Below are 15,216 nucleotides of genomic sequence, written 5' to 3'. Positions count from 1 at the left end.
TTGTAAGCTGAAGGAAAAGAAATCCAGTTTAGTAAAAGCACAATGCTTTACTTTGACATTATTACTTATACACATTTTGAATTTCCACCCATGTCACAAGACAATAAACAACTACACTCAGGAGAAGTGTACAGCTACACTCAAACTACACAATATCAAGAGTCCTTTTCATCTGAGGGGACGTGATTTAGACACTTCCTTTACCAAAGGTAAGACTTACTTCTTACATGATGTTGTCACAGGTTGTCCCTGTGATTTCCTCAAATATGAGAAAATCCACTGCAGTGTCTGTGGTAGTACAGAACTGCATTTGTGTTTCACCCTGGAAGTTTAAAATGAGCATTAAGTCTCCACTAAGTTCCTGGTACTTTGGGAAAGAGTATGAGAACAGGGAAGAACTCAATGGAGCCTTATTTCAATACTTCTGTTATTTCCTAGTATAAAGAAATCCACAGATTGAAAAGTTCCTGAGCTGGAAGTAATCTTTTTATTGTGTTTTTTGTTACTGCATCTTTCTTTTACTACTCTTCTTAATGTTTGGTTAAGTATGCAATTTTAGCATCTTAAATACTCTGTATTGGTTAGTTTAATAATTTAGTTTTCTTGAGTGGCACAGGAATTATTGGGTCAAACTTAGATCTGATCGTATTCTCAGATTTCCCTTAGATCTTTTATTTGAGTGTTATCAGATAAACATTTCCCTTCACCTGTTTCATGCCTATCATGACTCTACAAGCCTCTGTTTCCTTACTAATTTCTTTCCCAAGCTGATGTGTCTTGGTCAATTTAAATGTTTTTCACAGAGACTGTAAAACAGGACAAATATTGCTTATTTGTACTCTTCCTAGTTCTGTTATATTCTTTCTGAGAAGAGAATTGTGTGTGATATCAAAGGTATTTTTAAACTACTAATTCTGGCTTGTGCAACACTTTCTTTTTTATTTTCTCTTCTTAGATTATTGTTCAGATGGAGGCTGAATATTTATGTGCAGCATTGTCTTGGCCAATGCCAGCAGATGAAAGAGCTGCAGAAACAGGAGGACCCTTCCAAGAAAGCTGCAGCTGGGGCATTTGCTCAGCTCCAGGCTTTTGAATGTCTTGCTTAGGGACATGGCTTAGTGGTGGACAGGACAGTAAAATTTTTGCAGTTGCACTCAATGATCTCAAAGGTCTTTTCCAAACTCAACAATCCTGTGATTCTGTGTGCCACTTAGACATGGTTTAGGGAACTATTGCTAAGTTCTTCCATAACTTGTAGTTTGATAACCTGTTGCAATGAAGTTAGATTCATGCTTTAAAGTTGACAGGCACCTGCAAAGATATCCATAACACTATTGGGAAGGTGCATTTTAATGCCACACAAATTAAATGCATTGTTGTTGCATACAAATGACGAACAAAACTGACATCAATTAAAAAAAAAAAAAAAAAAAAAGGGAGTGAGACCTTGCAATTGTAGTAGAAAGGGAAAAAGTCGTTCTGATACTCATAGTCAAAAAGGAAATCAAAGGTTAAGAATTCATATGGGGAAATAAGAATGTATACAAGGAAAATAAAATAGAGTAAAAAAATTTGCTGCTGTGTAAATCCAAAGTCTGCCCATACTGTGCCTGCTGTGTGCAGTTCAGTTGTCTCTGTCCTCTGCCATGAAAAATCCTATAATAGAACTAGTTCAGAGAAAGCCAAAGCTGGTCTTAAGATATGAAATGGCTTCTACAGGAAGAATAAATAGGTCTTCTGCTTGGAAAGGACATAACTGACATAATTGACATAACTGAAAATAAATATTGCAAAAATATAGGAATTCATGGATGACAGGGAGATCTCAGAATCATTTAGGCTGGAAAATACCTTGAGGAGCATTGAGTCCATTTATTAACATTTATTAACCATTTATTAACACAGCACTGCCACATCCAACACTAAACCATGTCCCAAGTGCCACATCCACTCATCTTTTAAATACCTCCAGGGATGGTGATTCAACCACTTCCCTGGACAGCCTGTTCCAATGCTGGGCAACCCTTCTAGTGAAGAAATTCTTCATAATACCCAATCTGAACCTCCCCTGGCACAACTTGAGGCCATTTTCTTGTCCCTGTTGTTATTTTATGGGAAAAGGCAGTTTATTTGAGACTATGCAATGAAGAAAATAGGTGGTACATAAAAGGATGCAATTTTTTAACACAGGCACTTAAGTTATGGAACTCCGCTAGAAAATGTGGGTGATAAAAAGAACTCCATTTATTGTAATTGCACTAAGGTTGAGGAATGCTAAGAGGAAGTTTTGCTTCTTTACAAACCAGTTGTGCAGTGGAATGGTCTGTGCCTTCATGAAGAGTTAGGGTAAAAAGAGGCTGACTTGGTAGAAAGGAAGGATGGGAAAGAAGATGAAAAGTGTGAGGGATTCTGGATTCAAAAATGAGGAGAAATGTTTTGACTCTGAGAGCTGAGGAAGAGGTGACTTGTGAGAGGAGTTTGGACAGAAACTTGCAGAAGGGCTTGGGACATAAAAAGCCACAGCTATGAAAAGGCAGATGAGAGAAGAGAGTCAGGGGATGACTGTGCTGTGCTATACAGGATTTTGCTTGAGAATGGGCAGGGATTACTGTGGTCCCTCCCCACTGCCTCTAAGCTCTTATCTGGAAACACGAATTTGCAGAGACCTTCCTCTCCCAGCAGCAAGGGTTTCGTCACCCCTACATTCTCTTTTTGTCACTCAAAAGTATAAGAATTCAAGTGTAATTTCCAGACGAAAACGAAACTATTTTACCACCTATGTTAAAATCAATACTTCAGCATCATGGATCCCCCAAACTCATCTCTCCCTTTATAGTTTTTCCCCTCCTTTTCCAGCGTGAACTGGAGAAGTATGCACATACTTCTGTGCCGCGGGCAGGCTCAGCTGACAATGGCACCGTCTCCTTTGCTCAAATCCTTTTCCAAATTTAGTCAGGGAGAAGTAGTAATAAATTGCGGATAAAGCCCATTCCCGGCTTTGCCAGCAGATGGCAATTCCTGCTGTGTAAGATATCCTTAGGAGGCCTTTAAGGTGTACAGAAAGAGGAGTTTGCAGTAGCTGAGTCTCCGTAACACTACATTGAGCATAAAAACACCTCTGGAAATTGTGTTCAGGTTTCCTGTCAGTTACTACCAAATCAGATACCAGAGTGTATGAAACCAGTGTTGCCACACATTAAGGAGAAAAGAACACTGTTCTGTTCACTCCGCAGTTAACTCTGTTTCACTGCTCTAACAAGCAGCACAGGAACCTTTAGTCCCATTTAAATGATATTGCAGAATCTACGTTGCTTTGGGATGTTTTCTGTCACATCAAATGTTCCTGGCATGCATTGACATGGAAAGCTGAAATTAAAGCTAACACAAGAGGGTATTTCCTGCTGTTACAAATCTATGGGAAATGACCTGTTTCATTTCAGAAGAAGAAAAAAAAAAAAGCAGAGCATGTAGGTGTAGATAATATATGTATTAAATTACAGACTTCTGGAGGAGGTTAGCAGAGAAGACTGCTGCAGAGAAATCAAGGTAAACTTGAGTTAGGTTCTTTGCTGTAAAAGGGAAAAGTTTCAGGAATGATGTAAAAAGCCAGCAAGACAGAACAATGATTAATGGACAAATACATTGATATTTTCCTTTTCCTTGCCTAAATTTCTGTTTAATTTTCACACTGAAATGGTTCTGTAGGGCTAACTACAATTTTTATTGAGGGAATGTTGTGAGTTTTACATCTCAGGATTGGTAACTCCAATGCAGGGAGAAGAAAGGGTTAAGAAGGGAGTCCAAGCTGACATTACAGAAATGACTGGGCAGAAGGGGGTACAGAAGTTCTCAGTAAGTGGGGGGCAGGGTGGGGGGGAAATTCCTTAAATAATTTCTGGTGACCTTTTTGCCTGGAGAAGCATAAATGGGATATGAAGCAAAATTTATCTAGCTTTATGTGGCTCAAAGTTTAGTTGTCTTGACATGAGACTGAGGGCTGAAGGGACAAAAAGAGGAAAATTATTGGAAGAGGTACTAGGGTCCTGCCAAGAAGCCAGGTTTACTTTTAAACATTCAATATTTGAAATGGATCGAAATACTGTGTTTTACTTTCCAGTTGTACTGATACCATCAAAATATAATGGGAGAATTCATTCCTAGACTGAGTGTGAGTAACAGTTTTTAACTCAAGGTCCTTTCCCAAGCTACTGTACACAGACCAGAAGTGTGCAAAGTCTGTGCTTGTGTTTCTGTCCTTAGTGGCCTGTGCTCTGTGGCACCCTGAATCACAAGTCTTCTCACTGTCAGAAAAGAAAATGCTTCCTTGAGTGAGAGGGAGTCTGGACCACCAGAAACAAGCCAGTAGAAGCAGAAGTCTAGAGGGGCTTCTGGCCTCATGCTCCAAAGGAAGGTTAGAATTTGCTGTAGGTGAATAGTTTAGGGAGACCACAGGGACTGTGTTCAAACATTTGTTTAAAAAACAAACAAACCTGTAACTCTTACATGTTAACGGGTAAGAAATTCTTGCTCTAAGCCTGTGCTCATTGCTTTAACATCAAACTTGTTTCTGAAAACTGTTGTTAGGAAACCATATAATTAGGAAAGAGCAGGAGGAATTCATCTAGGTAGTTAGGAGGGTTGGTTTTAGGGTAGGAGAGAGAAGAGACTCATGGTGGTGAAAAGATTTAAATATGGGTCTGCACCTGGCAATTTGCTTGAGAAATCCAGAGTTAGGAACACTGTGTCTTTCTGCATCAGCAAAGCTTTGAAATGTGGGAGATTGAGTTTGGATACAGCCAGACTAAGCTGGAGATGTCTGGAGAACAGACATTAAGCCTCCTGTGGCAACTAAAGCTTCCAGATAATATCTCCTCATATATTGCTCTTAAAAAGGAGAGTGACAGCTCATCTTTACAAGAAGCACATGTCTTGACTAGAAAAAGTCAGAAGTCTCTCACACTGATCCTGCACATCAGGAAATGCAAAATGGGAAAAGTTCCACTCAAATCCATTTGGAGGTTACCCTAGTGTATCAGTCCTACTGTGAAAGTTGAAGTCAAGCACAAGGTTGAGGTCTTCTAAGTGTCTGTAATTCCAGGCTATGCTTGGCTTCATTGCAGAACAAAAACCCTGCTTTTTCCAACCGATAGCCTTGCAAAGTCATACTGAAACCAAAATATACTGTGTACTTTGGCAGAGGTAATACCAGCCATAAAGATCTGGCAACTGCAACCTGTGTAACAATCTTGCTAATTGTATTTAAATTGGAGTAGATCAACCCTTCTAACACTGAATAAAGAACATTATTTTTCCCAAGAAAAAAAGCAGATGGGAGGCTGGATGTATACAGGTGAGTAGGATTTTAACAAGGGTTTCTGCAATGAGATTTGACACCAGGTTAACTATTCCCATTTGCTATGTGGGTGCAAGTTATTAGATTGCATAAAGTAAAAGATGGTCTAAAGTTAAAGCTCTGTAGTACCCCCACAATAATTCATGTGCCAACACAACTTAAAGGTTTGTTTTTACTCCATAATAATTCATATGTAAAACAATGAGAATAATTAATTTTCTTCTTGTTCAACTTTTTCCACATGTCCTTGGAATATTAAGCTAACTCATAAAAAAAGGGTCCTCTTGTATATGTGGATATATAATGGTATATATATACCATTGGTGTAGTACTTTAACTTCCTGCTTTTCTACTGACTGGTGGCAGCACATCAACTATCCTGCAGAAATACAATTAGAAAAATGCCTTAAGATCAAAGGAATTACAAAGTTACAGTATCTGGCAACAATGTGGGTCGTTAAAGGTCAGCAAATATTCTTTCTTAGTAAAACTAAGGGTTCCAGGTTATTTTGAAGATCACCTCCTTATGTCAGGGGTGCCTTTCTTAGTGGGAATATTAGGCGTGTTTTGATAATACAGAAACCTGAGATGACTTAATGATTAATAGTGTTATTCTCCATAGCAAGCTTACCTCAAATAGAATAATTGTACATTATTTAGTACAGAGGTTTCATGCTCAGTCAGTAGCATTATAGGTCTTATTAACTGTAAAAACCTGTTAGTACACAGCAGCATCCTTCAGTAAATTCCAGCAAAGTGAATCCTGGAATGATGATAGTGCTGCCTGTGCATGGTTATAAATCAGATTTCTAAGTGTCTGGGATTTATTCATGGGGTTTAAGTGGCTTGGGTTTATATTGTCTTATTGCTTATTTAGCCCAATTTGAACATGCAAGCTTTTCCTCAAAGGGTGGTACTCTGCATACTGTATTATTCAAACAGCTGGTAACTTCTTAAAAGTTTAGATGTTACTGGAAGAGCTTACAGGAGTTGAAGGCTTTAAAATAATTAGGTAGAGTGTCATTTCATTTTAAATATTACTATCCTGGGGAGTTTAAATAAGATTACCTTGATTTCACCCTAATGAGAGAAGGAGGGAAGTGTTTTCTTTAAAGTGTTTCTAACTAAAATATATGACACAAACAGACACTTAAATGGTTAGACCTATTGTATACTGCATAATTCTGCCTGAAAACACATCTTGCTATGTCACAGTACTGTGATCAGAAGCTTCTGTAATGCAAAATCTTTACACAGTCTTTATTTAAAATAATTGGGAAGATCATTTTGATGATAAAGAAAATTGATTTTTAATTTTATCTGTCTTAGGGAGTGCATCTAGGATTCCCAGAAAGGAACCTTAGCCTATGTGCATCTCTTGAGTTATAAAAAATGCTGTTTCAGAGGGAGGACAAGGAGCACTTGGGAGCCACTGAACCTGAAGGATTCACATCTGGCTTTCAAATAAATGCTGCACTATGAATGACCAGCTATAAGGTAACCTCGTACTTCTCATGGCTGAGGCTGGCCAGGGGTAGCATATTGTCTTGCTCAGCCTAAGTAATAGGGAGGGCAATTTAGGATTCCTTAAAGAAATTGATTTGTGTGAATATACGCTATACTACAAACCTTTCTGTACTAATTTATTTTATTTTTGTATGTAAAGTAACAGTTATCCCATTAATCTGGTAGAGATGGATTTTATCAGAGTAGAAATAGAAAGTGCAGGGCCTATGAATGCGCTTACTTTTGAACAAGTGGTATATTTTTACTGAGCCACAAAGTAAATACATATTTAGAGGAAGGCCACTGATACAGGATATATTTAACTTTCAAGAAATTCCTGTCAACAGAAGGATTAATTTAATTCTGCTTTTGAAAGAGAGGAGATATTTAATGGTGCTAATAAGAATTGTTATGTTTATTTCACAAAATATAGTCAAACTAATGTTGCATTTTCACACACCTTTGTTGAAATCTATTTTACCCATATTACCATACATGGGATGAATTATGTGTTAAATAACCTATCAATTGGAGAAAAGTGAACCAGAGAGAGTATGTTGTTGTTTTTTTTTACTGACCTGCAAAAGATTGGTTTTTTTCTTGTGGGATACTCAACTTCAAATTCAGGATTTCAGATGATAGTTAAAAAGTAGATATAGACTGAGGACAATAATCTAGAATTTTTTTAAAAATGAAAAAAAAGATAATGTTTGTTAATCTTTCACATATTAAAGAAACTCTTCTTGAGTAGAAAAACAGAATGGAATTAAGTCCTTCTGTACCAGCTTCAAAGTAGATGCATGGAATTATTTACCTTATATTTAATGTCTGATATAGTTTAAATACTTCCATGCAAATATGTACAGCCCAAAACTATTCTTTGCTATATTTAGTACCCCTGTAACAGTCTTAAAAAGTTAGATTTTTAAATATTGTATTTCTCAACACAAATCTGCTCAATTTGCAAAGGCAAGTAGACTTTCTACATGGAAGATTTTGTTAACAGTTTTCATATGCCTTAATATTTGAATTGACTCACTTAGATACACAGTTTTGCTTACCTAGTAAGTAAAATGCTGACAGTGTTGTTAATCATACCTTGAAATGGGGCCACTACCACCTGCTAACCCTTGCTATAGCCTTTAATACAGAAAAACTTTCAAAGGGCCAAATGGACAACAGTGATCAACTAATTTAATTTAACTTCCATAGAAATTAGAATTATTAAAAATCAAGTGAACAAGATTAGTATCACTTCTATTCCTGGTGGATTTTCACTGTCAAAGGTAGTACTGTCAGAGGTGGTATTTTTTTTTTTCTTTTTCAGCTTTTTGCAACCTGAAAAGTTAACTGAGTGGCCTCTGGGCAACCAACTAAAATCTGCTTCTAGACAACAATCTGATTTGGTTGGTTTGGTAAAACATTTGCTTCTCTGAGGCTCCAAACATCTGTTGAAAACAAAATTGAGTTCTTGAGATTGCAAAGGTGGTCTGGAAGATATTAAATCTACATAAACAAAGGAAGGAACTCTGAAGTGCTTGGATCCTATGATAATGCCTGCAATATGAAACACTTGACCTGCGTAGTGGTATCAAACCAAGCCTGAAGACAGCCTAGAACAATGGCTTGAAGCAGCTCCTGATCATTTGAAAGAGATGTTAACTTTGAAGCTGAATGAGAATGTTGCCAGCACTGTTAGTTATTTCACTGCCAAGAGAGAGGTGAATGATCATGCTAGGACAATGTATCCTTCATGCTGCCTCATTTAGCAATAGGATCAAAATGAATTCTGTGTTTGAGGTCAGAATAAAAATTATCTTAAGATGTTCTTCAACTTAACACCCACAGGTGAGATTAATTTCACCAAATTTTAGGTGTCTAGAGTTCTCACTTATATATCTAAGCTAGTCACCTGGGCTCTTTCAGTATCACTTATCATAAATGCTAATATTTAAAGTAATTTGTGCCCCTGTTCCCACCTACCAACACTACATAGATGATGTCCCTGACCAGAGGTTCACAGTGGAGACAGCAATAAGGTAGGCTAGAGAAATCCTACACTAAAAGTCTGCCATCAAAAATTTAGCTTTGTGCTGCTGGGGATTGGCAGGGGCAGAGGGCTTTGGCAGGTACTGACTGCCACTTCCTTTCACTTGCTCACCTTTAACAGTAGCAGTTATGTGTCAATCATATTCCAGACAACAGCTGGTCAAGTCCCATCCACACTTCACTGAATGATAAACTAAACACGAGTTTAACTTGTAAAGAAGCCAGACTTGAGCCATAAGGTGAACCTGAAAAAGGAAAATGTTAAGTCTGGAATTGGTGTTTTAAATAAATGCAGAAGTGGGAACTGGACGTGCTGCTTTTCCTTAGCTTCACTAGTTAGACATTTAGTCTACCTTCTTTCCCTCTCTCATACTGGTTGGAATTAGGAGGGAACCTATATCTTGACAACTAATAGCAGTCTAGAAAACTTGCACAGTAGGTAATACCAAATTTAGATTAGACATTTTCAACACTCTCCACAATTAACAAGTAAAATCTGCGGTTTTTACCTTTGAAGATGTGACTCATCTGCTCAGCAGTCAGATGCAGCACTGGTAGTTCATACAGCTCAGCTGGAGCCAAGTCTGAAACACCAATAAAACATCCTGTCTGGCTAAGAGGTGCATAAACACTGCTTACTGAATAGGTTTTAATCTAATGTTGATCTTCACAGAATTGGCGATACCGTATGTTTTTGTGTTTTAATGGTTATCCTGTTTATCTCATCTTTCTGACCTAAGTCCAAATCCTTCTGCAGAATAGGTGTCTCAGCTGAAAATTAAAGAACAGAAAGGCTTAGTCATTAATGTCATGCATTAATCTAACTGGCCACAAGATTTTATATTAGCCTCATGTCCTCTCTGTATACTTCTTCTTTTTCTTGGATTTGCTTCTACTGTACAGCTTGTTAAAAATTTGTGGAAAAGTTAGGCATTTTCCTGAAGACCTATTTTTTTTTCGGGATGATGTAGGCATATCCTTTTCATTGATTACAGTACAAATTCTAATCAGATCAACAGAAGAAGGAAGAATTAAACTCTGAACACATACTCTTCAGGCTTGGCATTCTGTGCACTTTACATTTCTGGAATACTACATGACTTTGAAAAGCTTTAAAAATAAAATGGTTTATGGAAAAGCTGTCTTGGTGTGTCACTAACAGCATGCTTCAACAATATAGGCATTTTTTTTAAAGTCATAGGAAATTGAAATGCTCTTTATGGTCAAAGAAAATGCTGCATGTGAGAGCTACTGAAGTCTTGGTCTATTTTCAATAGCTTGTGAGAAAGTGAGTCGATGTTTAATGGGGAGCTGGCTAGAATTTCAGATAGGGTTGCAGAAGATGCCATTTCCCAGCCCCTGGGGCTTTTGAAAGTCCACAAATGATAGGGCAAATTCCTCCTTTGGCATTGGCTCTTATGTATTGATCCTAAAATAGGCACAGCCTAAGTACCACCGTAGCAGATGTCTGTTGCAGAGTATTATGTCTTTTGTGTGCACAATTGCTGTTTGTTATCAGCTGTAGGGTATTAATAAAACATGTAAAACAAGCACATTACCATAAACAGGAAGGAATCTTAGATAAACCCAAGGCTTTCCTCACATCACATTTCTCAGCTTATCCATACTCTCTTGGTTTTTTCCACTTTTCTCTCTGTTTTACTGTTGGTTTTATGATTTTTTCTTTTTGTTTATAACAACAATTTAGCTGAAACATATGCAGTTATCTGTATATGAGGTATACCTCATATATCTCCGTAACCTCTTTATTTTCACTGTTTTATGGTGATTATCTCATGTCTATCTTCCTTCTTTATCCTTTTCAGCTGTTTTTCTTGTGACCATATAGGGCTCAAATAGCAGAGCCACAAAGGTAGCTTTCCTTTCACATACTTTTCCAGAAGTAGTATTTTTTTCAAATAATACTTTTAAATTTTTTTAATAGCAATAATTCAAGCACCAGTGCTTTTATTGTGAATCTTGGGGGTTACAAAAAAAAAAAAAAATCAAAATCTTCAGAAATCAAACTGCAGTCAAACCTGCCTGTATTCTGTTTGCAAAGTACATTTTCCATGGAAATTATCTGACTGTGAAGAGTGAGATTTTATTGTTCTTGTTCTTGGGAACTACTAGGGAAAAAGCTGAGATCTCAAGAGACCTCTCTCAAAAGGGAAGAGGCTTAGCTCTTGAGAGGAGCAGAGTGTACCAAAGAGGTACAAAGTTTCTCTAGATACCTACTTAAGGCCTGTAAAGGAAGACCCATGAGCCTATTTTTTTTTTTAATAAATACTACATATTTTTTTTTTAGTTTAGCTAAATAGCAGTAGGACAACAAGGTACAGAATGCTGAAGAAATTCAGAATACTTATAGATATCACATTTGTAAAAACTATATGTACTGGAGAATCTGATTTTTGGACTATGCATTCCCAAATGTAAGGAGGAAGGGAAAAGAATTTGTTCATACCAATCAGGGTATAAGAAACACTTAATGACTGGAAAATAGAATCTTTTTTTAAAAAATGCATGCAAATGGAAGCTGCACACAATATGTTCACAAAGGGTTTTCTTAAAGACATATCCTTTATCTTAAAAAGGGGGGGAGTCGTTGTAGTGTTTATAGGAAACAGGCAAATGAAACTGCAGTACATAAATATTACCTTGAAAAATACACAGAGAGAGTCTTGAGTTTAACTGAACACTGTCCAGTGTTTCAGTGCCACTGAAAAAATACGTGGCACTTCCCTCAAGCTGATTTGACTTTCCATCATACTTTCCATCATACAGTTCACAGGCTTCCATTCAGGACTCCGACCTGAGGAGTCTCAGTAAGAGTTAGAAACATATCTGAAGGTTTGTGGAACCATGACCCCTTGCATCAGTCACATTAAGATCCAGTCTTGGATTTTGCCCTTGTTTATTTCTATGCAACTGAAAGTTTAATTAAGTTAATCGTTGCTGACAAACGTAATGAAAATTGAATCGGAAAGCAAAAAAGGTTGGTTTGCTCTGTCATAATTGTTAAAAAATGTTATGTTGTGGAGGAAGCTTTAATTCTTGTAAGAAAGCTTGACAGATTTAGAAAACAGCTTCTGGACAAAGACTTTGTGGAAAATGTGAACTGTTAACTTCTGCACATTAAATTGCTTATGAAATATTTTGAGCATAGTTAAGCTTATCATAGGCTTGGGGTTTTAATAAGCATCCAGACTTGTTCCTTGGGGAAAACAGATGTGTTTTTTAATGGTTGGCCCAATATTCTCTCTTTGCTTTGATAATACTTATGTATTTCATAAAACTATATCATGTTTCATTGCTGGGTTTTTTTGTTTTTTTTTTTTCTCTGAATTCTACTGTTGTATGTTTGTATGTAATGTTTTTATGTTTAATTTAGAAGGACATGGGTAACAAGACAGTGAGTGTGCAGTAAGATTAGTGCATCTATAAAATTCTCATAATAATAATAATAATAATAATAATGTATTTTACATTGTTATATGTAAATAACAATGTATTAGTAGCTACTGCTACTTTTCATGTGGAGAGCAATGTGTGCTTGTACCAGAAGACATGTTCTTAAGAATCTGTGCTTTGTTTTGGACTAAACTTTGTTTTTCTGTGTCAGCACAGGTAGGTAGGACAGAGAAGGTGATTCAGGGTCAAAAAAGGAGGAAGAGGCTTTGGCAGGCAGGCTGGGGAGTTGAATGGCACAGCGGGCATGGCAGTAGCAGCCCAGGCTCTGGGTGAAGAAATTGGTGTATGAATCCAAGAGGATGCTTTGAGCCCTCTAGGTCTCACAGGGAAGGACGAAGCATGCAGATTTAATCCGCTGATTTTCTTTCAAGAAGCTCTTTTCCTCATCCAGCCCAAACTGCTAAAAACGTAAGTAGCTGCCAAGCAGCGGGACAGATGTGCGCCTGCGAGCTTCGAAACAGGATCATGGATCAGAGACTCGTCATTTAACACCCCTGACCTGCGCTTTCCCCATCCTCTCACTCCCCTGGCTGTGGGGGGGAAAGGTCAAGAGTTGATGTCTCAGGTGTGCAGGAGCATTTTCTCCTCTTTAGTAAAAAAGCAGGAGGGAGGGCTGTGCAGGAGCGGTTCCCGCAGGGTGTCCCCCGGCACAGTGTCCCAGGGGAGGTGCACAGTTGTCCCGGGGGACAGCGGGTGCCCGGGGGGCCTGGGGCCGGCCGCGCTGCCCTGGGGAGGAGGTGGCGCTGGGGCTCCGCAGGGGCCGGAGGGCCGGGCAGGGCCGAGGGCTGGTTACCATCGCAGTGCGGGTGAGGGGGGTGTGTGTGCGGCGGGAGGCGCGCCTTTTGGGGCGGCTTCTCCTCATTCCGCTGTTGTTTGCGAACGGCCGGGGCGGAAGTTTCGGAGCTTTCCCCCGGCCCAGCTCGGGCGGGACGGCGCTGCCCGGCCTCGTGGGGAGCGGGCAGGGCCGGGAGCGGGGCCAGGGGCTTGTTTACCGCCGTGCCGGCCCAGGGCAGAGCGCGGTACCTGCGCGCGGGCCCGGGGCGCTCTCCCGCCCCTCCCCTCCCCCGGCCAGCCCCGGCACCGGGCGCTCACAGGCGCGTCCCGCCCCGCCCCACCCCCTCCAACGGAGAGCGGGCGGCTGGGGGGGCCGGGGGGGAGCGCGGCTTCTCCTGCCCTTCCCCAGCCCCCTCCCTCCCTCCCTCCTCCCCTCCCGCGGCCAATCGGCGCGGAGGGAAGCGCTCCTGCCGCTGACGCCCCCGAGGGAGCCCCCCTTTTAAAATAGAGCGGCGGCGGGAAGAGGGGCGTGTGTGCTCGGTCCTGCACACCGGCACTCAGACAGACAGACGGACAGACAGGCAGGCTGCACGATGCCCGCAGCCCGGGGCTGAAGCGGGCGGGGGACGAGAGGTCGCGGGGAGAAGGAAGGCGGGAGCGGAGCGCCGGAGGGTCTCAGGGCCGCCCCGGGGATGGCGCCGGTGAGCGAGCAGCCGGAGCCGCAGGGCGCGGGGGGAGACCCCGACACCGCCACCACCGCGACCCCCGCGCCCGGCCCGCCCGAGGTGCAGGAGCCGCGGCGGGAGAACGGCGGGGAGCGCTGCCCCGGGAGCGGCGGGAGCGGGGCCCGGCCCCGGGCGGCGGAGGAGGCCCCCGGGAGCCCCGAGGCGCCGGAGCCCCCCGAGGGCGGCTGGGGCTGGGTGGTGATGCTGGCCGCCATGTGGTGCAACGGCGCCGTCTTCGGCATCCAGAACTCCTGCGGGGTCCTCTTCGTCTCCATGCTCCGGCTCTTCGGCAGCAGCGACGATAAGCAGCTGGTCTTCAAAACAGGTGAGGGGCGAGGCCGGGGGCTCGGGGCCGCTCCGGCCGGCGGTGTCCCAGCCCCGGGGCCGCAGGGGCCAGACCCCCCTGGAGGGCCGGGCCGGAGCCCTGGGGCGCTCGGGAACACCCCCCGGGGGGACCCTGCAGGGTGGGCGCTCCCAGCCCTGCCCCCCGAGCAGCCACCCCCGGGATAGCGGGGAGAAGCTGCGGGACAGGAGCTGGTGTGCTCTCCCTTCTTCCACAGCTGGATCTTTAGGCATCCGCTGTCCTGCATTATGGCTTACAGTGCACGCTTCTGGCCGCAGAAACCTTATTTCCTTGCTCCCCTTAGCCTAAAGGTTACTCTAAATGATTAATTAATAGTAGGGTATAGCGACCCTTAAAATATATCAAGAATGGGCTTGACAGCTGCCAATCCCAGCATCTTGATGTATAGATTTACTACTGCAACCAGTGTCACAAAACTCACCAGTGAGGTTAATGATATTTACTAAACTTTAAAGACATTAACAGTACTCTCACATGTTGCTGATCTAAAGCGCTTTAGACACATACGATTCAATTAGTTAAAAAGTAAGCACACTTTCTCTTTTATTTTATGTAAGTTTTCTGTGGAAAGTGTCTTTATAAGTTGAAGAAATGCACTTTTTGGTCCTTGGAATAGCATCAATTGAAATTAAGGAACAGAATTAAAATTATAGTAAATAATAAAGTTGACTTACATAAAGGATAGCGCTGTGTTAATTTATTAAAATGGAATACTGAAAAATAAACACTGTCTTTTATAGCTTTGTTCCTTTCTTGAAAAAAAAGTCTAGCCTTGCAGAGTTGTAAGCCTTCTAGAAAACTTTTCCAGTACAGAGTGGGTGAAATATGAAATTTATGTTTTCCTTAATACTGCCATAAGTGGGCCTAAAGTTAAGATGTTAAGACAAAGAAGTTAATTTTCCTCCTGCAGCTTACTAACTATTTTTGTCTGAAGTAGAAAACCAGGGCAGGTGTTTAGACTGAAGTCAGAA

At 41.0% G+C, this 15,216-nt stretch overlaps 1 protein-coding gene and 1 long non-coding RNA gene across 2 annotated transcripts in view; one reads left to right on the top strand and one right to left on the bottom strand.

Annotated features, from left to right (window-relative positions):
* Nucleotides 1-5,527: 5,527 nt before the first annotated feature.
* LOC310907683 lies at nt 5,528-9,635 on the bottom strand. Its single transcript, XR_014589690.1, has 4 exons — nt 9,418-9,635; nt 9,021-9,153; nt 7,438-7,533; nt 5,528-5,732 (listed from the first exon to the last, which is right to left on the bottom strand). It is a non-coding gene; the product is annotated as an uncharacterized lncRNA (long non-coding RNA).
* Nucleotides 9,636-13,594: 3,959 nt separating this feature from the next.
* SLC16A10 (solute carrier family 16 member 10) overlaps nt 13,595-15,216 on the top strand; it is a 65,156-nt gene continuing 63,534 nt past the window's right edge. The window contains exon 1 of the mRNA XM_083857164.1: nt 13,595-14,206. Within this exon, the coding sequence (XP_083713290.1) occupies nt 13,849-14,206 (358 nt within the window). The 5' untranslated portion in view covers nt 13,595-13,848. The remainder of the gene's footprint in view (nt 14,207-15,216) is intronic.

Source organism: Zosterops lateralis (assembly GCF_965231275.1).
Source record: "Zosterops lateralis genome assembly, chromosome: 3".
Classification (NCBI taxonomy): domain Eukaryota; kingdom Metazoa; phylum Chordata; class Aves; order Passeriformes; family Zosteropidae; genus Zosterops; species Zosterops lateralis.
The sequence above is the reverse complement of the archived record's forward strand: the minus strand, read 5'-3'. Positions and strand labels throughout refer to the sequence as shown.